Source organism: Dermacentor albipictus, chromosome 1 (genome assembly GCF_038994185.2).
Source record: "Dermacentor albipictus isolate Rhodes 1998 colony chromosome 1, USDA_Dalb.pri_finalv2, whole genome shotgun sequence".
NCBI lineage: Eukaryota > Metazoa > Arthropoda > Arachnida > Ixodida > Ixodidae > Dermacentor > Dermacentor albipictus.
This window is the reverse complement of record NC_091821.1, coordinates 164,789,071-164,816,043: the sequence shown is the minus strand read 5'-3', so window position 1 is coordinate 164,816,043 and position 26,973 is coordinate 164,789,071. Positions and strand designations below refer to the sequence as shown.

At 48.3% G+C, this 26,973-nt stretch overlaps 1 protein-coding gene across 5 annotated transcripts in view; it reads left to right on the top strand.

Moving 5' to 3' along the window:
- LOC135911403 (CD109 antigen-like) overlaps positions 1–26,973 on the top strand; it is a 130,056-nt gene that overhangs the window by 39,902 nt on the left and 63,181 nt on the right. For all 5 annotated transcript variants that reach the window (XM_065443675.1, XM_065443701.1, XM_065443692.1 and 2 more), the window contains 2 exons: positions 23,254–23,316; positions 25,640–25,812. In XM_065443675.1, coding sequence (XP_065299747.1) covers positions 23,254–23,316; positions 25,640–25,812 — 236 coding nt within the window. The remainder of the gene's footprint in view (positions 1–23,253; positions 23,317–25,639; positions 25,813–26,973) is intronic.

Sequence of the window (26,973 nt, the reverse complement as noted above, 5' to 3'; positions counted from 1 at the left end):
GCCTTCGAATTTTCACTGAGTACTGAAATATTTCAGGTACTGCGCTAAATATTTCGAAACGTCGTTATCTATTCATTTGTTCACCACAGACATGCCTAAGTGACCTTTTCCGTCTTCAGAAGAGCGATTCTTTTCGTAGTTGAGGCCTTGATTACACCTATCATGGCATATGAGACTCTGTGTAGCTTTCAAATCTTGAAGATGTAAGCGAAATATTCAAGATGTTCAAGGGTATGATTTACCCCCTATTAGAAAGGTGTTTAGCACAGTCTGTATTTTGCGGCCTAGTGTGATACGTTTGCCACGTTGTACAGCCACCATTACGGCTTACTAGCTCCCTGCAGTCCCTTCTTGGTTCCTTCTTCTGGTCGGGCAGTGCAGAACTGGTCTGTCGCACGGCGCTTGGGCAACCACGCTCTCGCGGTGAGTTCGCGTTCCCATCCGTGTCTGCCCGCTGCTTGCTCTGCAATTTATGCTCCGCCTGTTAGATCGTGATCAGAGTCCTGCGCGTGAACTTGTCTGCTATTTCCTTGGCACAAAAATTCGTTACATGTTACCGGGCGTGCACTTTAATCGCGGACCACAGGTATTAAACGCACCTACGTTTTACTGTACGGCCGTGGCATTTTATCGTCACATACAACAGGTATGTCCTGATGTAGACGGTCTCGAAAACCGTTTAGTAGATACTATGTCAGCCTTACTGCTTCCTCTAGCTCTCCCAGCGCGCCTCGCACGTTCCAATAATGTGTCGTGGGATGCGACAACGACGTCATTTCTCCCTGGCCACCTACGCGACCTCACGTGGCGTCTAGGGTGGAAAGTGCTTCAACTCGTGACAGGCTATAGAGCGGTGGGGCGTAGTCCCATCTTCGCTGTGTCCCAATTACCCCCTTCAAGAATCCAATAGACATGTGCTGCTGCAATGCTTCGTTGCCAGGATATTTTGGAGGGCCGTGCATACTGGTTTCCATAGCCTTGGACCGCTTTCCTATGGGGGCGAAATGCGAAAACACCCGTGTACTTAGATTTAGGTCACGTTAAAGAACCCCAGGTGGTCGAAATTTCCGGAGTCCTCCACTATATGGCGTGCCTCATAATCACAAAGTGGTTTTGGCACGTAAAATCCCATAATTTAATTTAATAGCCTTGGAGGTAACCCTTTTATTACATCTGGTTGCTGCTCACGTGGCCGCTTTGTGCGACCTTTAATTGCTTTGGGGGCCTTTTGTCTATGGCCTAACCGGTGCTAGGTAGTTGCCACGGAACATCGTCGCCGCGCTCTGTTTCCGTGCACTTCTGGGGAGGCTCTACCTTGAGCTACTGTCATTTCTGTCAGAGGAGTTGTTCCTTGGAGTAGAAGAGTTCCTTCTACAGTGGTCATGCCGTTTCCTGTCGGTGGCTGATGGACGCGTATGGCTTAATTTTCGACCAGCCTGGTTCTTGTAGCCTAGCCATCAGAAGTATTTATTTAATGCACATAGAATGTAGGTGCACCTACATTCACGCAACTACAACCACGGGCATGCCCGTGATTTCTGTGTGTGTGCTCTCTTATGCATGATCATTTTTATATATACACATGTCATGCACATCACTTCAACATTGCGTAAAGTATCTGTCATAGCATCATTGTGCATAACCATTGTGTACACTACATATATGGAACATCATTTTATACATGTGACATTTAGTTTATGTGTAACTGTGCCTTTCCGTGGGTTTTGTGATTATATGTTGGTGATTTACGACTCGGACACTACCATGAAAACGTGCCGTGTAGACAATGCTTCTTTTTTTCGTCCTGGTGGAATTGTGCCGTGATTGTAACAGTGTTCATATCGTCTCTTGTCTAAATAAACTTTTTCTAAACACATGCATGAACATGCAGATCAATCGTTTAATGCCTCACAGCAACACAAAAGTTTAAAGAAACGCCGCATAGTAGTGATCCTGTTCAACTTCGACCATTTGGGGTTTCTTAACGCGCAACCAAGGCTGGGCACATGGGTGGTTTTGTGTGGCGCCCTCATTCGTGCAGAACAGCACCACGCCATAGCGGCCATAGCTACTGAACCTGTTGGCGCTAGTCAATCACCGCGGGTTCAGTGGACGTAGATCGGCCGGTGTTCTTAGATGGATGCGAACCTAAGTATGCTACTCCGTTTGTACATCTACAGCTGTGTCAGTCTACAGATAATGTAAGCAGTGTGCGCATGTCATCAAGGGGGGCAGGCCTATTCGCTACATTTAGGAGGTGAGGCCGCAAAATTCTGGTCCAACAGGTCATTTTATCATCCATAAGTTGCTGGCGTTGATTGTTATGTGAATGAATTAACCTATGGGTGTAAGTGAAGCCGCTCAGGCAGGGACAAACTACCTGATCATATGCGGTGTTGTCCGAACTTAAATTGTGAAATACTTTGCATTCGCCGTCATGTTGAGAATGGTGGGGCTAGTTACACAAACTGCGCTTTGCCAGTGAGAGTAAAAGCACGACCACTCGCACATCTCGGTAGCCAACTGATCCAAATAAGTGTTGAGCCATTATTGATTCCCAATTCCTTGCGGTGATATGTCATATGTAGGTGCATTTGTTGAGTTGAATTTTTTTTTCTTCTCATATCCCGCGGCATAAACTTCGGCCTGTGCCAATTATGTTGATGCTATAGAAAGTCCGGCTTTTTCAGGAACTCCAAAAGGATCGGAATACGGATCCGGATGGAGAGATGTGCCTCTTCCTGATGCCTATAGGATCTAGCTGGCCGACTGGATCGGCCCAGCATATTTTTAAGGACGTTTCTGTGTGCTTTCCTTGATGTCAGGAATGTTTCGCCTCGTGTTCTTTCACTAAATGTGGCCTTAATACACCACGCTGTTGTTCTCGGCCGACTGTTACACGGAAAAAAAAATAGCGCATTCATTATATTTGATGAATGCACTATTTTATTCGTTTCTGCTTCCCTTTACCTTTGGCATTTTCATCATCATGCAAGCTGTGAGCATCATATCGTGTACACTTCGCAGCACTTGCTGTGAACATGTACACCCGTGCGCAAAAGTATACGGACCACAGGGCCTCCGAAAAAACTAAATTTCTTTGTAATTAGCATGCATAAACTGAAATTGACGAGTAGACTGGAAAGTTCCCAATGCTTAGTTCGGACTGCAGTCCTCAGTTTCAGGTTGCATTCACAGGCTGAGGAAAATATCGGCTTTATCGCGCAATCCCTGGTCCGTATACTTTTGCTCACAGGTGTGCAGGGCCTTTCATGGAAGGTCAGCGTCCCTATACCTTCTAACCATCCATTTCAGTTTCAGTATTCGCCCATCGTCGTCGGATCGGGTGCCACTAGCTGGGATAGTATTCTGAACCGATCACTTTTGGCCGCGCCTTCGACATCGGCGCGCACTGATTTGCTGTTTTACCAAAATCGGATGAGCTGACTGACTGGTTGACCGCTACGTCGTCCGATTTTGCTCAACCAGCCAATCAGCGCGCGCCTGATGGCGATACTATTGCCGAAGTGGATCGTTTCAGAATACGTCCCGTTATCGCCAGGATGCGGAAAGCGGACATTCAAATATGTGCAGGATTTCTTAACCAATAGAACGGCAACCATCAAAATTGGAGAGAAGTCGGAACCGATAGCCCTGGGAGACAGAGGCACTCCGCAAGGATCGGTTCTTTCGCCGCTTCTCTTCAACCTGGCACTCCTCCCTCTCCCGACTTTGCTTCAAGACATAGAGGGCATAGATCACGCTCTCTATGCAGACGCTATCACTGTGTGGGCGTCGAGGGCAGGGTCGGAGAGTTGGATGGAGGAGACCCTTCAGAGAGTGGCAAAGACCGTGCACGAGTTCGCTAAATCGTGCGGCCTCAGTTGCTCGCCACAGAAGTCCGAGTTACTCGTCATCAAGCCAAGAAGAAAGAAAGGAGACCAAGAGAACGTACGCATCACCATCGACGGGACGACCATAACACCAACCACGCAAGCACGTATCCTGGGTGTCATCTTCCAGAACAATGGCAAGGCGGGAGCGTCGATCAACAAAATCAAAGTTTCAACGGAACAAATTTCGAACATGATCAGAAGTCACAAACAGACAAAGGGGATTGAAGGAGGACGATGTACTGACGCTCGTCCAGGCCTTCTTGACGTCGCGCATCGTTTACGCGGCGCCGTACCTCAAGTTACTGAAAAAAGACAGGGACCAGTTGAACGTCATTATACGAAAGGCAACCAAGATGGCGCTGGGCATTCCGAAGCATTCTTCGACCGACAAGCTTCTCGGCATGGCCAAGCACAACGTCGTCGAAGAGCTAATAGAAGCTCATCTATCTAATCAAAGAGTTCGGCTCAGTCAGACGTCGGCGGGACGTCGCGTTCTTGCCAAGTTGGGCTGGCAAGAGGCAGAGCGGAAGGAAACGGGGCCGTTACCCAGGTTGTGGGTGCATAAAATCCACAGTAAGCCACTGCCTAGAAAAATGAGGTCGGGTCGTAACGACGGCCGCAGAGCAGCTCGTATAGCGGCCTTGACGGAGACTTTGGGTCAAATAGTAGAAGAGGAAGAGGGGGTCACTCTCTTCACAGACGCTTCGTTACCCAAGTTTTCATCGAAAGCAACGCTGGCAGTTACGACGCGGGATGTGCTCGTAACCTGCGCCTCCATCAAGACGTCTTTTCCAGAGGTGGCAGAAGAGGCCGCTATAGCGCTAGCACTCGCGCAGCCCAAGGTGGGAAGAATTGTCACCGACTCGCAAAAGGCGTATAACAACTACAGGAAGGGGTGGGTGTCTCTTGCGGCACTAGATATTCTCCAAAGTAAACGCGACGTACCTGAAAGGAAAGTTGAGTTAATATGGACACCGGCTCACTCTGGGCTGGAGGGCAACGAACTTGCCCACCAGTTCGCCCGAGAGATGGAACACCGGGTTGAGGAAGATGAGCCACAGTCCATATTTACTTACAGAGACATTACGAACCATTATAAGACGGAGAGGCGCCGTTACCCCGATCCTCACAAATCGCTTATCAGAGAACAGCAAGCAATCTACAGGCAAATACAGGCAGGATCCTTCCCGCACCCTTACCTTCAAAACAAGATGTACCCGGAAAGGTACGAGAAGGATTGTACCTTCTGCAAAACTCATTTAGGCACGCTCCAACACGTCATTGGAGTATGCAATTTCATCAAGGCGATCCCCCCACCTCTTAACTGCCCCACTACCCATGCCTCATCCACCCTTACCGAGCGATGGGAGACCTTGCTAACCAGCACCGCCCTGGAAGACCAGCTCGTCCTGATCTCCAGGGGCCAGGCGGCTAGGGAAGCATATGGGTCCCGTGAAGAGGGAACCACTTCCATCGACGGCGTCTAAGAAGATGTTGAGCTCGGCTCAATAAAGTTGTTTCTCTCTCTCTCTCTCTATAGTCGGATACAACTTTAGAAAAAAGGGGAGGCCCCGCCCATACGACCGAAGCGGCGAGGTCACCGGCCGTCCGGCGCATGACGTCGGTCCAGAATGCGCGCCCATTGGTGCACCCGCCTCGGAGGAGTAAACGCCCCCTTTTTTCTAAAGTTGTATCCGACTATAGACACTCTGCACGGCAGATATGAAAAACGAATCGTTCATGGCCCCTATGCTCGACATTCCGCCGCTTTCTCCGAGATGTGGCGTGCGTGCATATATATATATATATATATATATATATATATATATATATATATATATAATGCACGACGCGTACAAAATGGCGCTGATAGCGCCGATTTCCTTTCGTAATGTGACGCAAATCTGATATCGACATGACTGCACAGCGCAAAAGACGAGGACGAAAGTCTTTTGCGCTGTGCATTCATGTCGATATTGCATCGCCACCTCCCCCAAGCTTCTAGATATCAAGCAAATTTGATGTTTCGCCTAAGGAACAGTAGCGTAGGCCCTGAACTTAACGTTCTTAATAAAACAAAATAGTTTTCCTCATCAGTAAAAATGAAGCAGCTACCTCAGCGCGTACCAGTTATACCGTCGAAGACGCGTCTCGCTTCCGTCTTCTGCTGCGTACAAACCATCATGTACTTTATTAGCCAAGGTGCGTGTTACCGAGAAACGGAATGAGTCATCGTATGTTGGCACCAACGCCCTTGTTTTCTACCTTGAGACAGCATACGTGACCAACCAAGTGGTGATGAACGCACGTTCTAGGCCGCATTATCACTCTCTCGCGAAACGCAAGTCACTCGGCCCGACTCGGCTGGCTGAGAAGCGGCCGAATATCAGCGATAGTGTCGGGCACGCCACAAGCAGCCATTTGCGCGACGCAGGCGCCGGCCCTGCCATGTCTCGTTCACTTCGCTGCTTACTCGTACATGGTGAGGAAACTTCCAAGGCGCCGCCCTGCGTACATTTTTTTAAATGCGTGAGCATTTCTATGCCTACCAAACGAGGAAAGAAGTCTGTCCGTCCATCCGTCACGTAAGACAATCGTTATCAAGATAGGGCCCGCAGGATTCACCTTCGTGCTGCCTCTCGCTTCAAAGCGAACTAAGCGGCGAGAGCACAGCGCACACGAAGCTATCAGCACTCGGCGCAGTCTGTCCCCATTGCAGATAGCTTTCGAGGTAGGGCCCTCGCGACCGCACCATACGCAGCCGCCGCCGGAGTGCGCTTGATAACGTTTGATAATTGTCCGCCGCGGATGGATAAGGCGCTAAAGAGCGATAACTGCTTATAATGATCGAAGCGTCATCTGCCCACCTGGCGCCGCCACCTGCAGTATGCTTGCGTCATCAATTCACGTTGCGCCGCCGTCCGCCGCAATGGGTGTCGCCGCGGCGCGTTTATACTGGTCCGATCAGGGAGAGAGAGAGAGAGAGAGAGAGAGAGAGAGAGAGAGTAGAATTCAGGAAGGCAGGGAGGTTAACCAGTCAATAGTCTGGTTGGCTACCCTACACTGGGGGAAGGTAGAAGGGGAAGGGGAAGGTTTCATAACATTGATAATGACACTGGGCTGCGTGGAGATGAACAAGTGACACAGTGCTTACGCATATACTTAGACGGCTCCCAGAGGAGTTTCTTCATTTTTTATAAATTAAAAAGCCACAGTTGTCATAACCTCTGATGATGTGATAAGGCATTAATCTTGATTACGGTATGAACGCAGCAGAGAAAAGTGCAAAAAATTTTAGGTTTGTAATGTTCGACGAATTATTTGAAACAAAGGCGTTTTCTTTTTAAAAAACAATGATGGCCCGAAGCACAAATACCAACGCCACCCGAGACCGATTGCAAATGCTATGAGTACGCATAATTGATCAATTCATGGCCCCAAACCTCGGAGGAAAGCGCGGCGATACACATGCCTCTCAGCCGCCATTGCACATGGCCGCTCATTAGCATAAACAAGCCGCGCGACCAACTGTGGCGGAAAAATCTCTGCAATGGGGGCCCAACGCAACATCACGCAACGTCAAACTGACATTTACGAAACGGCCCTTCCTGTGACGTTCCTCACGGGATATTCCTTCAGCTTATCAGCAAACTGACGTGGTATTCTTCGATCAAACTTACAGCTTTACGTCACGTTTCTTCATCTCGACGAAAACGTAAAACTTTCATTTTGCAAAGCTTCCGCTTTTCAGCAAAAATTTTAAGACAGCTGACATACGACAGCAATAAGTCAACATGGCGGTAAATGGCGGCCGTGCAGCCGCCATGCGTGTCTAGAATAGAGCCCCATGCTAAGAAAACATTTGCATCCTTCTTGGGGCTTGTCGCCCAACAGTAGTCATCTTGCGTTTTTCTTTCACCTCTGCGTCCCCTGTTCTTCCAGGTCACGAACACCATGCGCGTGTCAGCGTGACATAGCGTTACTGACAGGAAAGTATCAAGCGCAGTGTGTTAAATGAAGGAAGGGGTACGCAAGGTACTTATTATTATTGGGGGGACAAGGTCAGCGCCAAATGGTGCAAAATGTTGCTAGTGTGTTCGAAGCATGGCTCCAGTGTTACGTGCCACGTACATGTACATTTAGAACATCTACGTAGAGGCAGCCAGCGCTGGTTTATACGGCGCTATGACTGGTGGACTGTGGAAGTGTGAGCTGACAACTGCGAGCAGTTTAGGTGCCAACTGAATTGAGACATTTCGAACGGTCAGAATCATGTCCATTTCAACGCTTGCTATTTCATTTGTGTGTGTGTGTGTGTGTGTGTGTGTGTGTGTGTGTGTGTGTGTGTGTGTGTGTGTGTGTGTGTGTGTGTGTGTGTGTGTGTGTGTGTGTGTGTGTGTGTGTGTGTGTGTGTGTGTGTGTGTGTGTGTGTGTGTGTGTGTGTGTGTGTGTGTGTGTTGCGACAACGTCGTGGTGGAACGGGCGAACACCATATCGAGTGCTCGCTCGGCTTTGCCAATTCACGCTGGGCACGCGCCAGTTGCGCCTTAAGCCACGACTACATAAGCCGTGGCACGTGGCGTCGCCCAGCTGCAGCATACACTGCTGAAGTGGCTGAAATCTCTGGAAGCCTTGCAGCCGGATGGTGCGCATAGCGGAGTCCGTGGGCCAGGTCAGCCAACACATTGTGAATGTACGCGAATATTTAGCTGTGTGTCATCGCAGAACCTTAAGTAACTATTCGAGCTCTACATTTTTTCTCGTCGTACTGAGATTTTGCCGCATAGTTTGGATTGTCCACTATCGATATTTTGTGCAGCGCATGTGTTTGACTGGCGCTCAGCAGTGGGATGGTAGTTGTGGTGCCGTTCAAATAACTCGAGCATTTTTTTTTTCTAAACAGAAACCGAGGGTGAGCTGGAGTAATGTCGAACCGGGTGGCGGTTGCGAAACGCTGGGTTTTTTGTTGTTGTTGTTGTTCGTTAACACTTTTACCCCACTTTCGCGCGGATAATTTGTTTCCTTGTTGAGGACGATTTAAAGACGTTCGCTCTGGAGAAGAGCCAGGTGGGCATAAAATGAGATGCCGCTCGTCGAGACCGTGGACGACGCACAATGTTTGCAAAAGCAGACGCCGGCGTCATCTGCTGCTGCGGCGTGTTTCCACGCACACAGCTCTACGGGCGCGTGGGCAAACGAATGACGAGCACGTACGCTGGCGGAGATACCCGCGCACGCGAGTGAGCAATAGTGTCACGAGAGTGGGGTAACGGCCAGTCACGAGCTCGAAGTCTCACAACTTTTTGCATGGGCCCACTCAATGCCCAATGGCAAGGGGAGTAAGAGTGGGCGCGAGCGAGGCTGCGCTGGGAATCTCTCAAAGGGGGTCGACGAGTCGACGAGTAGCGCATCACATTTTCTAGCACATCACAAGTAATGCGATGCGCCACCGTTTACATGTAGCGCATTAACCCTGATCCGATGGTGTGCCGCGCATCGAAGGCGTAGCAACGCTCTTGGCACAGCCGGTTCGCTGTTTTTTCTTGCCTTGGTGATTGCATGATTTGGTGTCGCAATACCGATTAAGACGTTTTCAAACGTTGTGTTCGCATTTCCAGCAGCTCTCCTAGTCTCATGTCAATAATGATTGCAAGTAATGCTATCCTTTCATAGGGAGAAAAATGATCTCGCGGCGCGCACTTTGCGGTGAGATCCGGCGTCGCCATCGGAGCCTCTACATTCTTTCTCATCGATCATTTTGTTCCGCAACTGGGCGAGCGCACCAGATCCGCAGCAAATTCCCTTCCCATAATACCTTATGCGATGCGATCCAGTTTACATGCACTGCAATGAGCTGTGATTGCTAAGTGCCTATGGTGGTGGGCTGCTAAGTACAAGGTCGCGGGATCGAATCCCGGCCACGGTGGTCGCATTTCGATGTTGGCGAAATGCGAAAACGCCCGTGTACTTAGATTTAGGTGCACGTTAAAGAACCCGAAGTGGTCAAAACTATTCCCACTACGGCGTGCCTCATAATGAGATTGTGGTTCTGGCTCATAACTGCGCCCCCCCCCCTTTTTTTTACATGCACTGCGAAAGTCGACTTGCCATCCAATCCGCCCCTGTCTGACGCATTAATATGAGGCGCTTTCCTAGCGCATTAGCCCCGTTTACATAGATGCGATGCGCTAGTTGTTGCATTCATGTAAACGCGGCTGCAACTTCATGTGTGATGTGTTCTCGCCGCTTACTTTGCGTTGAAGCGAAATGCAGCGCGAAGGTGAAATCGCTCGCTGCTGCTGCCGCGCTTCCTCACGCTAGCGTTTTGACAGCTAGTGTCCGCGCTCATTGAGTGAGATGTGTTTGTTGCCTGTGCGCGCATGAGGCCATGCTTGGTAATTTAGTTAATAAGCGAAATGTTCACGAGTTTTTACGGCCGATAAAGTTACTATCGCCCTTCGTATAGATGTCTACTAATTTGCTATCACTATCGATGCTTCACCTTTTGGGCGAAACTACAACTTCATTATTTTTTTTTATTTTACTCTTCGCTGCGCATATTCGCGCTATGCAGAGATCTTAGGCAGAAACTTTGTTCGCGCATCCCATTATCTTGCCTTGCGCCCCTTATGAGACATTTGGGGGGGGGGGGGGGTGCACCTTGCCCCTCTCATATTTCTGAAGTCCCTGTTTGATTGCAAGGAATAATCTGCCTGGCGTTTTGCTTTTTAACGGCAAACCGTTGGTCGCGGGTGGTTTTCGATGTCGTCAGAAGTACAGTGATAGAAGTTATAACGGGCAACTGTGCAGACATCCAACGTTAGGTATCGTAGTTAGTAATAATTGAAATAATGCATGTAAACGAACGGTTCTACACATATATTTTGCGCATTGCGTTGACGTGCAGATATTGGCAGCCGCCGTGCTAAAAAAAAAAGAAATATATTAAGCGTAAGCTTTATGTCGGGTCGAACTACCGACTTCGCACTTCAAATACGTGTTACATGAGTACTGACACGAAAACATTGTGTATTGCTTCTTTTGCTTTGCTACGAGGCTGTCGATTCCTTCCTCGAGAACACATCACGTATCGCCTTTTAATGCGACCAGTTCAAAACGCGCGCAAAGTGCATCGGGGCTTCTGACTGGAAGCAGGAGGCAGTCGCGTGGTATCGCAAACCACTCACACGGGTGCCAATCAGCCCGTGCAATGGTCGAAAGCCACACAGTGACGGTGTCGCCGAAAACTGTCCATGCACCGCCAAATCGGCCCTGTCATCCTTCGTCTCTCCGCATTCGATGTGGCTTTTCCTGTCGCTTCTCTGGGAACTCGGAGGTCGCGTTTCTCTCATCGGGCCGGGTAGGTCGAGGGCTCAGTCAACGTCACCTGGCCCAGTGCACTCAACTTCAGGCACCACGGTCATTGTGCGGGTGCGCGCGTCTGTGGTGTAGCAGCACTTTAATGATCCCCTGGTGGTCAATATTAATCCGGAGTTCCCCACTGCGACGTGCCTCGTAATGAAATTGTGGTTTTGGCACGTAAAACCCCAGAACTCAATTAAATCAGACTGATTTCGTAATATCGTATAACGACCTCAAGTTCATAAACGTTACGAAAATTTTCTGGAAAGTTGGCAGGGGTATGCAACTGTCTCTTTGTCTATTTCCCTGGCTTTTATGGATGTCTTAGTGCGTCTTTGTTCGCCGTCTTCTTTGCATCCTGGGTTTCTCCGTCCATGGCGCAAAAGTTTTCTAAACAGACAGCGTCTACTCGCTGCATTCGTCGTGTCATGCTTGGTCGGCAGTGCATGGCGCTGCCCATAGAATGTTATCATTGCTTTGTTCGTACCGTGTTGGAAAAATAGAAAAATAATGCTATGATTCGCCCCCAGACATTGCAGGCACTGTGACAAGAACAAAAAAAGAAGAAAAAAGAAAAAAATGATATTGGTGCTTTGAACACCGTGGGGGCTCTCATAGGTTCTTATCGTGCTTGCTTTACACTCTATTGCACGTGACCTTCCAAACTAGATCTTTTTTGCAGGTGTCACTGTTAGGTTCAAAGACCGCTGTACACCTCGTAATTGACGCGGGTTTTCCGTGACCCTGTTATCTTGGCCATTCCAACAGGGCCGTACTACTCTATGAATGGGGCCACGGAGACATCACATGCGTGCAGTCTCCACAGCGGCTTTGCGATAGGACGAAACATGTGCGTGTAGGATGAAGCGTATGTAATGTAGGCAGACATGACGAAGAAATGTTTTGTGTAAATGTTAAATACTCGAGAAGGTCCGTGTGGGCACGTGTGACAGCATATACTTCCGGTATATTTTTGAACTCGCTACCGTAGTTCTTCGTTCGACAGCCATTTCATACTCAACTCACGCGCCTGGCTTTCCTATTGTCTGCAGTGTGAGTGCATCATGCGTATGTTGTCTACGTCAACTCTGTAACGTGGAGGTTGTTTTTCATGAATGTACCGCGAGCTGCACTTTTGTCTTCATTAAACGAAACAGATTTGAATTAGTCTTTCACGCCCATTGAGAAAGATGCTGTATGCAGGAAGTAACATTGTCGAGTTTTATGCTTGTCACATCAGCTTATAGTGACTGCCTTTCCTGCAGCTAGTCGGGAGCTAGTCAGTTATTCCATTCACGTTCTCAGCCTGTTGTTTTTCTGACGTTTTGGTGACGTAATACCAATGTTCAAGAGCGAACGTCACGCTCACTCCACCAAAAGGCTGCTCACGTTAGTTCGAAGACTCCATCATGGTTCCCTCAGAGTCCTAGATTCAAACAAACGACCTTTGTTAGAACGCCCTCTTGTTGCCCCCTTGTTGCCTCCACACCGTTGCCTTGCGAGCTTCCTAGGGCACATGTGGTTCGCAGCTACACGAGGCACCCGCCTTTTGCCGAGGATGTTTCTTCACTAAGCAGTTTTGAAACCTCTTTAACGTATTCGACCTGGTAAAGTAAATAATCTGTCGCATCTTCAGACGTACCACGCATTCGAAACATAAAAAGAAAGAATCCCATCGTTGCTGTTTTTATGCCTCGAAAGCACGCAGGTCGCTGTGTGCTAATTCACCTTTGCGCGAAAACGGTGTCAGGCGTACTTTCCCAGGTAACGCGCGGCGTGCCGAAGTCTTTAAACGCTCGCCGGAGGTTGTGACGACACCGCTGAGCATGTGCGGCCGGGTTGCCGAAACCACGCAAGTCGGCGCTGCTCCCACGAAGCGTGGCTTCCCTCGACTCGTGTGCGAGACGAGTCTCGGTACGGGCCGGTGTTGCACGCAAGCGTGGGCTGCATGCGTCTTGGCTGTTCCGTGCTGTATGCGCGCCCCGTGTGAAGTGCCTTTGTGCGCCTCTCATTCTCCCGATTGGTCCTCACTTTCGGCAGCGGAAACAACGGCTGGGAAGACTCGCGTTTTGCTGCGTGCCGCATCTGCCAGGGCAGCAGAGCGAACGTCGCTGCAAGGTGGTAGCGCTCAAGTCCGATGGGGTGTGCTGCACGCACGCGCCATTTTCATTTGGCATGCCACATCTCTTGTCTGCGAAAGCGCGCTTGCATGTGTGCGCGGGTGAATTGTTCGCTTGCTAACGATTCTATTGTTTCTAGACGTACTGTTGTCCTTTGCGACCGCCGCGTGCGATGATTCATTCTTTTCTCGAACCACTGCGGTGTTGTGGTAATTTTTTTTGTACCTTAGTACCCTTTGTTTCGTGCCGCCACAGCGTTTTGTCTTGGCTTGCGGACTTCATTACAGGGATCAATGCTTCCTAATGCTACGGGAAGAATTTTTTATTCGTTTATATAATTTATTCTTTCATATACTTGCGCACTTGGAGTTGCCGGACGGTGCTAATCCTATACAGCAGAAAGGGAGGAACTCATTTGGCAGTCTTGTAATCTCTTTGTTCATGGGATTTTGCACACGGTGTGTTTATTACGGGTTGACTTCATTTTTTCCCCGTAACCTGTAGGCGTGTTTGATCGGTCAGAATATGCTCTTATATGGTGCTTATGCTCTGTGGCGTTAAACCACGTTTATGGTTCCACCTTTCCACCATCGCCCAAACACAGCGTATATCGGACAATTCAGTTCTCGCTGCACATTTACATCGTATATGACAGTAAGATGTTGAGAACACAAGCTAGCAAGCACTAACGCAAAGGCTAGCTTCGCTTTCCTAATCTGTTGCACGAAGCCGCCGCGTAAGCCCAGTGGCTATGGCGTTGCACTGCTGACCTAGTGGTCGCGGGCTGGAGCCTGGCCGCGGCTGCCGTATTCCTATCGGAACGGAGTGCAAGAATGCTCTTGTATCCTACATGGGGTGCACGCTAAATAACCCCAGGTGGCAAAAATTGTGATAAGTTATTGAGCTTTAACCTGCCCAATCTGCTCCGGAGATCAGATCGAATTGGCTGTACTGTTAAAACTCAACAAGAAGTAAATAAGTGACATCCGAAATTGTAACACTGGAAATACTGACGAAGCTTTAAAGAAGGGGAAAAGCATGAAATCAGCGCGATGGAGGCTGGTATCGGCAGGAACAGTATGTATGCTGTCAGAGGTAAGCAGGGCAGTGTCATTAGCAAGTTTGATGATATAATATGGGTAGCTGAGGAATTCTATACTGAACTGTACAGTAGCCAGGACAGCCACGAAACAAGTTAGACATTGTGACGAAAGAAGTTCTTTGTGTAGCTAGAGATGAGGTTATAGAAGGGCTTTGCAAGATATATCTGATATAAATTGGCGGGGATGTTGTGCTAAAAAAAAGTTGACCATTTATACACAATGATTCATGACTTGCCTTACGCATCATGACACAATGCCTCAATTGAACCAGATACTTGGAAGAAGGTTAACTTCATGTTAATCCACTAGGGATGCGGTTAAATAATTGACGAATTGTAGGCCCATTTGCTTGCTTTGGGTATTCTACAAATGCTGTACAAACAAAGGTCATATTCAATAGAATCGGGGCAACACTTCTGTAAACCCAGAAAATAGGCTGGCTTTAGGTAGGGATATTCAACAATGGTTTACGTCATCATCACATTACGCCAATCCGATAATTGAGAAATCTCTCTATGGATTTTATAGATTACGAAAAGGCGTTCACTTTTGTAGGGCTACCAGCAGTCAAGAAGGCATTGCATAGTCAAGGAGTAGAGGAAGCATGCGTGGATATCATAGGGAAAATACTTACGAAGATTCTGCAGCTACCAGGTCGGATAGGAGGATAAACGTGAAAATCTCGGCAACTTGCACTTTGCAGACGACATTGCCTTGTTCATCGGCGCTGGAGGTCTTTCACCAAATGATTAAATGTCTTAACAGGCAGTCTAAGTGTAAGGTAGTGTTCAATAGCCTGACAACAGCACAATGGTTCGTGGTTGGTACTCGGCAGCCTCTACAGAAACTGTGCAAGAGCATGTGTATGTAGGCTACACAAACACAGGTAACCTGTATCATGAGAAGGAAGTTCAGAGTCGAATGGGACGCGAAATAAAGTGAAGTAAGACCATCACAGAAGAAAGCGTCTTCGCTTTATTTCACGTCCAATTACAATGTAATAAGTATGAACCAACTAGTCCAGCAACAAGTAGGAATAAATATGGGTTGGAGAACAGATGACAGGCACTTTCAAGTCATGAGCAGCATGCCGATATCCTCGAAGGAGTGCTATTCTACCAGCACTAACCAATAGGTCTGAAACTTGGAGGTATTGAAGCACGAGAAGTTAAAGACAGCGCAACGAGCGCTGGAACGGAAACTGATAACCGTTAAGTTTCGGAGAGTTTAAGAGATAGGAAAACGACGGTGTTGATTGTACAGTAGGCGGGGCTAGCTGATGTATAGTTGACATTAAGAGGAAGAAATGGAGATGGGCAGCTAATGCAAGGAGCAGGTAACCACTGGTCTGTTATGGTTAAAGAAGGGACGTCAAAAGAAGGGAAGCGCAGTCGAGGACGGGAGAGAATTGCACGCGCGCACCAACACACGCATTTGCCTCTAAAGGACCGCCCAGACACAGGTGCACTGTGTCTTTCGAAGCCTTTCGAAGCATTCGAAAGATACGCACTGCCTTAAGCGCCAAAAATTGTTGGTATGCTGCCGTGTGAGACAGTGCCGTTTCTTACCAACGCGCGCCACTTTTCTCGCAGTAGAAGGAAAAAGCACTGTCGTGTGCATGGCTAGTTTCGTCGTGTATCTGGTCTCTTGAAATAATCCTCCATAGTGCTAGCTCTTACCGAAAGGCAAGCTCAGTAGGTTGTTCGCCGGCTGCGCTGTTCGCTCGAGTGCACCGCTGCTTCCGGATGTTGCTCTTGACACCTTGATAAACTTTTCTCGTTAAGAAAACTGGTTGGCCGTGGTTCTTTGTGCGCAATTGTTTCTTTTCGTAGTTTGTCGCAGAAAAGTCCCACCGCAGGTTTCACAGCTGTTACCATTCTTTTGTGCGTGCGTGTGATTGGTGTGACTTGCGTTTTATCGAACGTATGTGCAATACGCTTGCTTGTTTGCCTCGCCTTTGCGTTCACGTGTGGTTCGATGTAGACACACGGGAGTCTTTGATTCGGGCAAGATACCTTCGATGGCTGAAGGGTGAGCGCGGCGGAGCAACCCTCAAGCTTGTCTACTCCACATGGCGCGGCTCGCGTCTCGGCTGGTGCAGGAGTACATCATACGACGCCCAAGTCTGCCGCATTTCTCGTTCACGCTGGGGAGCAGCTGGCCCTGATGACCGCTGGACGTTGAGCGCGCTCGCCACTGTGTCCACATATCGAGCTTATTAAATGCGTCGACGGCAAGCGAAAACGTCGGTTTTTCCTGCGGGAAAAGAAATCTTTATTCACGGCACGTCACTGGGCATGCGCCAAAAGTGCGAGCTGCATACCTGAGTGTACGGGGACGAAAGCGCCGCACTGGGTCACATGGCTTGATGGATATAGAAAAATGTGATCCTTCCCAGTCCTCGTGCAGGACCGGGCAGGTGCGTTGTGGCCCGCATTTGCCGACGTTTACAGGTAGCAATCGAAAACTGCTCGATAACGTTTTCGTTATTGCTATTGTAGCTGTAGTTGAATAGCTTGCAGGTTGTAAGCGAATAAAGATGGCACGAATATTTTCCTGCCTAGGCCGCTCAAAAACGGTAAAGCGTGTCATTGCCATCATGTGTTTGGAATCGGCGCGGAAAAAAATCGCCCACGCATGCAGCCAGTGCCAGTCTTAAATAGATTGTTTTCAGCAGGGCTTCCTGAATATGTTTTCACTGCAGTGTCCGAAACACTACCGCAGTAAGTAAAATGCAAGCGGTATATAGAAAGAAAAATGCGTTGCCAATGGTAAGACCTCAAGTCCATTCTTGGGCAGCGCGAACAATCCTTCCGCAGACCTTAAGTCGTTCCTTATTGTCGCAAAGTCGCACACAACTTGAATGTTGCATCGCCTTATGGTGTTTCCTTTGTATTTTCCGCGCCACGTAAGCTCTCCCGCCTGTGCAAAATGTGTTTATTCACGTGGAACCAAGCCAGAAAGATTCGTTAATTGTGCCACTGGTGATGCTTATTCGATTCGCTTGACATGCGGAAAATTGTACATATATATTTCAAACCGGCATGTGTGTCAAGGAAACATTCAAAGCATGAACGATCGATGTCAAGCGAAATGGCTCCCATTTACCATATCATTGCAAGCAATGCATGTGCGAGCCTTTCCTCTCCTCAAGAGCCGCGATACGGCTGCACGTGAATTATCAGAGGCATTTTTTATCAAACACAGCAATTATTGCACCAGTACTCGGTGCCGCGGTGTGTACGTATACAGGGTGTCCCTCGTAACTTGCGCCAAAACTTTAAAATATACCAGTGCCACGCAGCTGGACCGACCCAAGGTAAAATTGTTTGCGTCGCTTGGGTAAGTCAGACAATCGCAAAAGTCTGATGATAGGCACGGGTGTACCTTTTTTGATAATATAATGGATGTTGCACTGACACAAAGGTACCAGCCTTCTCAGTTTCGCGAGCTTCAATTATCTCCCGCGCTGGTCTACACCTGCGCGCTACCCTTGGCCGTTCAAATTCCGGGTTGCATCGCGTTGCGGTGGCGCACAAAGTATGTTCCCGACCTTCTGTCTTCTTGTCTTCTATTGCATAAAATGGCGAGACGTCCTCAGTAAAGCTGTTAGTTGAAAGTCAGCACTCTGCCATGTCCCTCCTACGTATTTTCCTGCGTTTGTGCGTGTTGCAACACTGCTGCGAAGAACCTATAGGGAGTGCAAGGCATAAGCGTAGACCTCGCTAAATGTACAAGGGTTCTAATTTTATACATTGGCGCCACCGGAAAATAAAGCACTGCAGAATTCGTATACGAGTCGAATATCTGTAACCCGAAGCGACGGGGTGCATTTCGAAGCACACCAACTGTGTGCGCTGCCTTAAAGATGCAGTATGTTCATCGTGATTACCCCACTTGAGCTTGCCGTCGCATATGGCACCAATGTATGTGGTTGAGTTAACGTCAGGAATGATTTTTTGACTCTATTGGAGAGAGACACGAGCAATTAGAAACACTAGCAAATAGAAATAAAACAACCATGATACTTGACAGAAATTTGCGTTAATAATCAAGCCATGTTTCAAATAGTTTCGAAGTATTTTTTTTAAACCTTACATAAAGAGTGTGTGCACGTCCGCTGCATATGTTCAGAAAGGAAAAACGCAATTTATGTTGCAGAAACATGTCCACAATGAAGCAGCGGAATGGGGCTTGGCAACTCAATAAATCAAATGAACCTGGCGGAAAAAAGGCCCCCTGTGAGGTACCCGCATCTTGTCTGCTTGTATTTTGCTGTCGGAAAACGGCGTTGGAAACGACAGAACTGTCCCAAAGCTTTATATATTCTAAGCTGCTAGGTACGTATGTTGAAAAATGCGCACCATCAAAAATCGATCAGCTTTGATTAGGAGCCAGGATATGTTCTTTCACTAAGGCCCTAAATATGCGCTCCTTACGTGATACGCTTTCAAGTTCTATGCGTTGTTCCGGCGTCAACCAGATACTGTGATATCGCGTGCGCCGGTGCTATGTGTCTTCTGTGTCACTTCATACTCCATGGGTTTCAGTTCGAATAGGTCACAGCTAGGTAAACCTCTCCAGCTTTCAATGGAAGCCCACCCTCCCTCCTCCTCTCTCCAGAATATTCTTGTAATAGACGGTGTTCCTGTGTACTCCTCCGGTTTCATCTATGCTCATATAATTTAATCTGACCAAGTTTTTGATTGATTATACAAGCGCAGTGTGGGACATGGAAAACCCAAGTTGTATAGTCCTTGCGGGCCACGAGGAATCTCGGCTGGAGGAAGCGGGATGCCGCTTCGTTTCGGGAAACGTGAAAACGTACGGTAGCGAACGAGCCGAAGCTGACTGTTGGCCACGTACGCGCTACTGCACATTTCCTGCCCAAGCAGGTGAGACGGTTGCTACCGTGCAAACACTGTTCCGCTTGAAGCGCGAGTCGTCATTCTGTCCCTGTCCTTGTGACGCATTTTGTAAGACCTTCAGTTTTCGGCTCATGATCCCACGCGCTTGTTGGAAGTTGTCAACGAGCGGTGCCAACAGAGGTGGCACGAGACGTTCGCGGCGCACTCCTTGCGCCAGCCAATTTCTTGTGAATGCAAGGAGTCGCGGCTACGACAGCGCCCGATTGGCGTCACTTCCGGTTCCCGCAATGAACCTCGCTGAGCGTGTGCCCGTTTGCTGGCTAATTTTCTCTAAACCTGAGTACACGGGCCGAGGCGCCAACGAGGCTCAGGCGCGCCCGAAGAGTGGTTTGGCCCAGTAGCAGCGCGGGGAATTCTCGGCCGCCCTATGTTTGTGTTGTGTCTGTCTACATCCGGATGCTTTTCACGAACACAGGACGTGGCCGCCGGTAGCTGCACGGAGAGGGAGGCGGCTCCGCTCTTCCCTGCTCGTTCCTGTTCGGCGTTGCTCTTGAAATTTTGTTTCCGCCGGCCCTCGTGGCACGCACTCGCCTGTTCGGCACGCGAGGGGCACTCGACGCTCGTCACCCAGCAATTATTTGCGCACAGGCCTGGTGGCCCACTGAGGCGGCAAGACCGGAGGCGGGCCACCTAGCGCACGGGCTTTTGCGCTTCGCAGCTACTGCATGTGTTTCTGTGGGCAGTCGGTCAGTCTCCAGTCCACTTGCATGTCTGATTTCGCTGACAACGCATAAAGCGTTACATAGCGTAGGAAAATTTTGCGAAGATGTTTAAAAGCGTGTCGATTGCGGCGACAGCGTTAACCGGTGTGTAAATAAAGCGATTGGAAGTCTGTGTATACGTGTGTGGACAAATGCAAACTGAGCATCGCATATCGGTGGCTTCTACGCGACGAAGCGAGTGCTCCAGCGGGCACCGCAGTCCGTTTACTTATCAGTTCGCCTTCCCCCACAGCAGCGCCGTTTCTTTCTCATGCGGGGCCCATGCTCTGAGCACAGTGGGCGGCGTTGCTCTTTCTCACTGCTCCGGACCGGCGCTGTGCGGTCGCGTGCATCGTCTGCTACAGACAGCGGTCTCGCGGGCTTACGAACACCGGTCAGTAACAGTCCACAGGCGACTGAAGAATGCGGTGGGAAACGTCGGGATTACTTTTTCCCAGGCCGCTATTGTCCGCCCGTACCGTGGCCTGCCAGAGCTGTGCCACGGAAGTCACTGGCTGACCGCTGGTTGTCCCGTTCGTGCTCTACACTCACGGGGTTAATAATCATTAGCATTTTGCGCACACACGTCTCTGTTCGGGTCGCTGATGGTATTTCTTCTGCCGCCCTTACGTGTGTCTCGGCCTCGTTTGTGTGCTTACTCGAGTAGGCCTTCAGTTTTCGTAACGGCGCATTCCATGTCCTCTGCAGCGCTTACCTGCTCTTTCCTCGACATTATTGTCCGCCGTGTCAGCGAGCGTTTCCTGAGCATTAAGTCTCTCTGCGACTATCGCGTTACGTTATTTCGTGCAAGGTCGAGGGTTCGATTTCCGGTGGCAGCGGCCGCGTTTTGGTGTAGGCTTGTTAGCGCAATAACGGCAGTGTTCGATTTCAGTGCGCATAAACCAACAACGAATGGTCAAAATTAATTCCGAGCCCTCCACTATAGCGTCTTGCAGCATCTTTAACTCAGTACTCCATCCACAGCGTTACTGTTATTCTATTAACCTCACTTTCTCTTCCAAATGTCTTTCACTTCTTTATATATTATATTTAGGAGATGAATGTGCCTTTAGCGGCACCAGCTAGTCATTTTCTCGTAGAGCAAGTATACTGTGTGTCCCAGCTAGCATTATTCAAGCAGCTGTTCAATGGAAAAAAATATTTAAGAAACAGTGCAAGATAGAATGATGATACCTGCAGTCACCTGAGGTCTGACGACCAAACACCGTAGAGGTCTTAAGATCGTATCTTGCATCGGCCTCCTTTTTTATTTTTCGTTGAACAGCTTGGCTAACGTTAGCTGGGACACCCTCTATAATAAAGATGACATACCGAACCGGCACTCATCAAAAGGAAGGTTACAACGAAAAATCAGTCAGGTGACGAAAAAGCACTGCAACCGTTCACCACGCAAATAACATCAAAAACAAATTGAACATAAACTCATCTCACATTAATGTAGAATAGAACTCGCAACACATTAGAATGAAAGTCAGCTGTTATGTAGACGAAATGCCGGAAAAACGACGTCGGGTCACAGACTCAGCCTTTTGGGTAAGAGCGGAGTGTAAATGTATTTCATGTTTGTGCGGTGCAGTGCATGGGTAGTGCCTGCGGAGGTGGAAGTTGAGCAGGCGGAAGTTTGTATGAATGAGCGACTGTCAACTACAATTGTGTTACGTAGGTTTGTAAAGAGTAGAATGGACATCACTCGTTGAAACGTATGCTACATAAAAAAAATGCTGAAATTTCATTTTCCTTTGATTCGTTTTGCGTGCCCGTATGCGAAAATTGGCTGCGAAGTAGTAATCAACCTAACTGAGCTGTTCCATCTAAGAGTACTTCCAGTGAAATGCGCGCGCGCGCTCGCCTCTGTATTTATGTGTGTTGAGCGCTTCTCTACGGGTATTCTCTCGATGTTTTAATGAGATAGCAATTATAGGAAGCGGGCTATGGTGAGCCGAGAAGGATGGTGGCTTGACAGGGGTCGACGCTATCAAACAACCCTCTTGACTGCCGTCTTCCCGCGCTGCGGTAGGTGCAAAGTATGGGCGACCCAAGATGTTTGGTGGCTTTTTATGTTCGCTGTATTTCCGCGCGCATAGTGAAGGTGGTCGCCTAATCTCAAGTTTCGGAGACGTGTTGAAACCAGAAGCAGGTCGAGGCTTGACACGGGTTGAAGTTCGGCCTTCTTGGTATAACGTAATAACAAATATAAAGCGCTTGAAAAGACGGAGGAGGACGCAACACGAGTGCTAACACAATAGCGCGAAGCGTTCGCTCCCCTCCGCCTTGTTTGCTCCCAGTGGCCACGAAGTTTCCATGGCTTGTGCCGTGAAGGGTGGCGGGCGAAAGAGAAGTATAGAACGACGTCCGAGTGATGATAAAATGAATTTTCATGTACAAGTTTACATTTTGAGGTTCACAAGAAGGGCTACATGATTATCGAGCTCAAATGTGGGAGTCTTTACTCAGCACCCCACACAGCAATCAAGCTCCGCTTTTAAGCAGGCGATTTCCCTCTTTCGCTACATGAGGGAATTAGTGTCCTTGTGTCTGCCAATTGGAATCGTCGAACTGTTCGCAAAATCCCACTCGTGGTGTCGCACCACCCCGCCGGACTCCGCCCCATATGTCCCAAATTTAGAACCCGCCTCCGATGCAAGGAAGAGGCAATTGCATGGGAAACAGGGGTCGACGCTGTTCCCACGGAAGTCGCCCGCGTTGGCTCTCTCCGCAACGGTCAGCTTGTAGCGACTTCAGGAATCTCGTCTTGACAGTCGCTACCGCTTCCAAAGAATGCGATCGTTGCCAACTCGAAGGGAGCTTCATTGTTTGCCGTTTCGAAAGGTAACATGACCGATGACCCACTGCAGCTTCGGGTCCCAGGACTCGTTTCGCTTGTCAGCTCTGGATCATCGAACAGACGAAGAAGCGACATCTCTTTGGCGTCGAAAATTTTGCAAATATAATCGCCGGTTTTAAACGTCAGGTCAGGTATTTGAAGAAACGCCTTCATAGTTTACATGCGGTGCTTTCCTTGCTTTACGAAAGTGTAATAGCTCTGGATAGTCCCATCACGCTTTGTTGTGGATTTGACTTTTCGCGCAGCTTGGTAACACAGCGTGCTTTATTTCTTGCAGGACGCACATGGGGGCGGCAGTCTTCTTGCTTGTGGCATTTGTGCCGTTCGTAGCGTGTCAAAGGTGAGTGCTGCCTGTTTCCACACTTATCCCACAGCGATTGCGGGGCTGCTGGCACCGTTGGATATCTATGTGGTTATCTCACTCTAGCTCGTCTGAGTGCATGGGCGGACTCATTGGTCAGTGTAAAGAAAGATAGGGCGGGCGCTTGCAAAAATACTTTTATTTTAACCTTCGCCACACCAACTGTGTGACTGTGACTCTCAGATTAAGCGGATGAGTTGTTGCAATGTACGTGCAAAATACATGTCCACATGTCCTATCGCTTATTGTAAATATTCTTACTGCGTGCCGTCAACTTATTCTTGATGCAAGTGTACATACGCGTCATAAACACTTTTTATTTCTGTTGCCTTTGCAAAACCGAGAGTGTCTTTCAATTCATTGCCTACCAGTCACTTATGGCGTTCCCTACAACATTTCCCCGGTGTGGAAGTATGCAAGAGTAAGTGTAACTGCAATTGTTCATGAAACAAAACGATTACAATCGATGAACACCGATGAATGATGCCAAGAATTGGAGAAAATGTAAACACGTAAGTGAGTGGTGGAGATTTCAGGCTTAAAAAGGAACCACAAGAAGTCGAAAGAAAAATGAAAGAAAGACGTGGTGTTACTCATCAGAAGTTAAATGTTGGGTGCGTCAACAAGAATCGATTTAGGGGCACTAGAGAGAAAAAAATGAGGTGTGCTGCGTTAGTGAGGTATGATTTTACAATACCGAAAAAGTCGGCTACCGTGGGAGGAGGCTCGGTAAGCCAGAAAAGACGCAAGCATGAGGCTGGTGACGACGACGCCGCCGCCTTGAAATTCCCGCACCAGTTCGTAGGGACGTCATGGATTTTGACAGCGTCTGCTCGGGAATATGCAGTTTTTAATCGGTAAATATACGTTACGCCGTATTCTGAAAGAGCTGAAGGCTGAACATGGCAAGTTTCGGGAACATTTACTGCTCCACAACAGCCGAAATACGAGAAAATACTTCGAAATCCGTGATGTCACACTGACGTACCAGCGTTGAGGTTTCCGCGCGAAATTCAAATAAAAAATTGTCTTGTAAGTAATTTATTTCGGCAAAATTAACGAGTATACAATTTAGGAAGAACACACAATCCGTCTACAAGGCGACATAATAAACAATCCATAGGGCAGCGACGCCGAAGCTGTGGTTTGCTATGATGAGCTGTAGTATATCCGGAGGCACTTCTTTCGCAGCCTAAGTGCAGATGCGCTTTAGGTTCCAACAATCACTCCATTAGGCGTGTCAGTACTCGTATATGAGGGAGCTTCCGTGCCGAGTAAGCTGCGGGACAATATGTGCGTGGAGGCTGTTTGCCGACCAATGTACCTATGCTGCTTTGATGATCCAGGGCGAGAATAATGATAGCAAGTGTAGCATATCGCGCGCTTTGCGCTGCGTGTACACTGAGTTTTGCGAGGAAAAAAAAAAGTTGGCTCAGCCGCAGGTTTCCTTATATTACTTTTTTTTTCCCCCATGAGGAAGTTGGCGCATGGGCGACATATTGCGTGCGTATATAGTACAACACTATGATCGGCGACAGCGTACGCATTTTACTTCAGCCTGGGTTTTTTGGATGGACCCAAATTTTTATTTTCTGGAAGGTCAGCGTGAGGAGCATGCATACATCTGCAGAAACTCTCGCCTTGTAAGTTGCGTTCTTGACGTCACCATTATTTTTGACAGTGTTATACGGTGAATTAAACGACTGAGAGTTCAACAAAGTAGGGATTTATGATACTGAGAGTTATGTTGTTCTGATAATGTTTTGTTGTTCGGGCTGACCTATTCGTTCCTGCTTTTGTCCGTGTTTGCACGCCTGGCTTTCATTAACATGTTATATGGAGAAGCCGACCTGAGAAAGCAGGGTCGTGCGTTGCCCACGGTGAGACTTGACACGCTGCTCATACTGCATGACGCATCTTGTATGGGACTCCTACGGGCTGCTAGCAGCACTGCTGCTAGCAGCATTTCTCGCTTTGTCGGCGTCAACTTTTTCGAAAGCGTCATTAGGTCAACTCAATATTTGGATGCGGGGGTCTCGGTGGTATGAGCGAACGGATGTTTAATATACCCGTATCGTTCAATTGAGCATTGATTTATCAAAGATGTCACTTAAACGAAGAAACGAGGCATCTCCATATTACCGACTTCAATTTCTGGCCTTATTTTGTTCCGTGCGCTGACTCGTCTCTCCTTAAAGCATGCGCCTTGCATTGCAATAAACGACTCCCATTCTTTATCGTGCGTGCTATGGTTCGATCCGCGTGCATCAACCGAGTAACCAGGTGCGGCGTTCTTTTGCAGTGGCGGCGTGTATACGATCGTGGCGCCGCAAACTCTGCGGCCGAACCTCAAGTACCATGTGAGTGCTTCGCTGAGCCAGAGCCGGTTGCCTGTTGACATGCTGGTCACCGTGTCGGGTCGCGCAGACAACGGCAACTTCAACGTTATCAACAAGAGAGCCACGCTTCAGGACCGTGCGTCATCTATCTTTTCACTTCGCATGCATCTCGTTCCCATTGCTCAAGTTTTGTACGTGTGCGCTTTTAAGATATTCCCGCCGTAATCAAGTGGTCTGTTTACCAGGTGGCATTTGAGTCCTCGTGTCTCGTGGGCGGAAAGCTGTCGTCACGAGAGAGGAGCGTGATATCTTTACGGCACAAAGGAGAGCGGCCGTTAATGGTTGTGAATATTCATTGTCTGCAGTTTCACGCGACACAATCAATCAATCAATCAATCAATCAATCAATCAATCAATCAATCAATCAATCAATCAATCACCCAGGAACAGCTTCGGAGCCTTTGTAATGTTGCACTTAGTTATACACAAGGCACGATGCACAGATGATACAAATGTAGACAAAATATTTGAGGGAGAGGAACGAATAGGGAAAAAAAGAAAACGAGGAGGTGGGCGTAGAAGGGGGTTAATCGTGCAACATGATTGTCTGAACGTATACAGAACCACATGGAAGTAACTCTGAAATATGTCAATACAGGCCGAAAAATGTTCTTTTCAAGTTGACCCATAGGACAGTGATTACTGCAGCAAGGCCGTGTGAGAAATGTGGATTGCTGTCTGGTATACTTTCGCAGAAAAAAAAAGAAAGAAAGAAAAAATAAGCACATAATCACGAAGCCTTGGGCGATGTGTATAGTGCCATGAACTACTTTGTAAAGGGCCAAAATGGTTGATTTTATACGTCTTGATTTTAGAGGTGCGAGTTAAGGTACATCTGAGAGGGCTCTACCATGGGGGTCGCCAGAACCGCAATAGCGGTGCTTCAGAATACATATAAACTTATTCTCACCAAGGTTCAGTGAGGTCTGAATTAGATTTGCACGTTCCGCCCTAAACTACAGAGGCATACTTTGAAGTAATAGTTCTGCGAAAACCCGCAAGGTGGAAAGAAGTAATTAATAAAGGTTCGAGTCCCGGATCAGGACGAATTTTTCTGCAACTGCGAGACTTTTCTTTCGAGGAACCCGTATGGGTTTCCTTTGTAGCAATTGCTACGATTGGGTGGATGTCTCATTTCCCCTTTATTAGAGGCACACTTTAGTAGGGGAAGGCACACAGCAGAATACAATTCCAGGAAGGCAACAGGGGTGTCGAAATCTTGGGATATACGACAAAC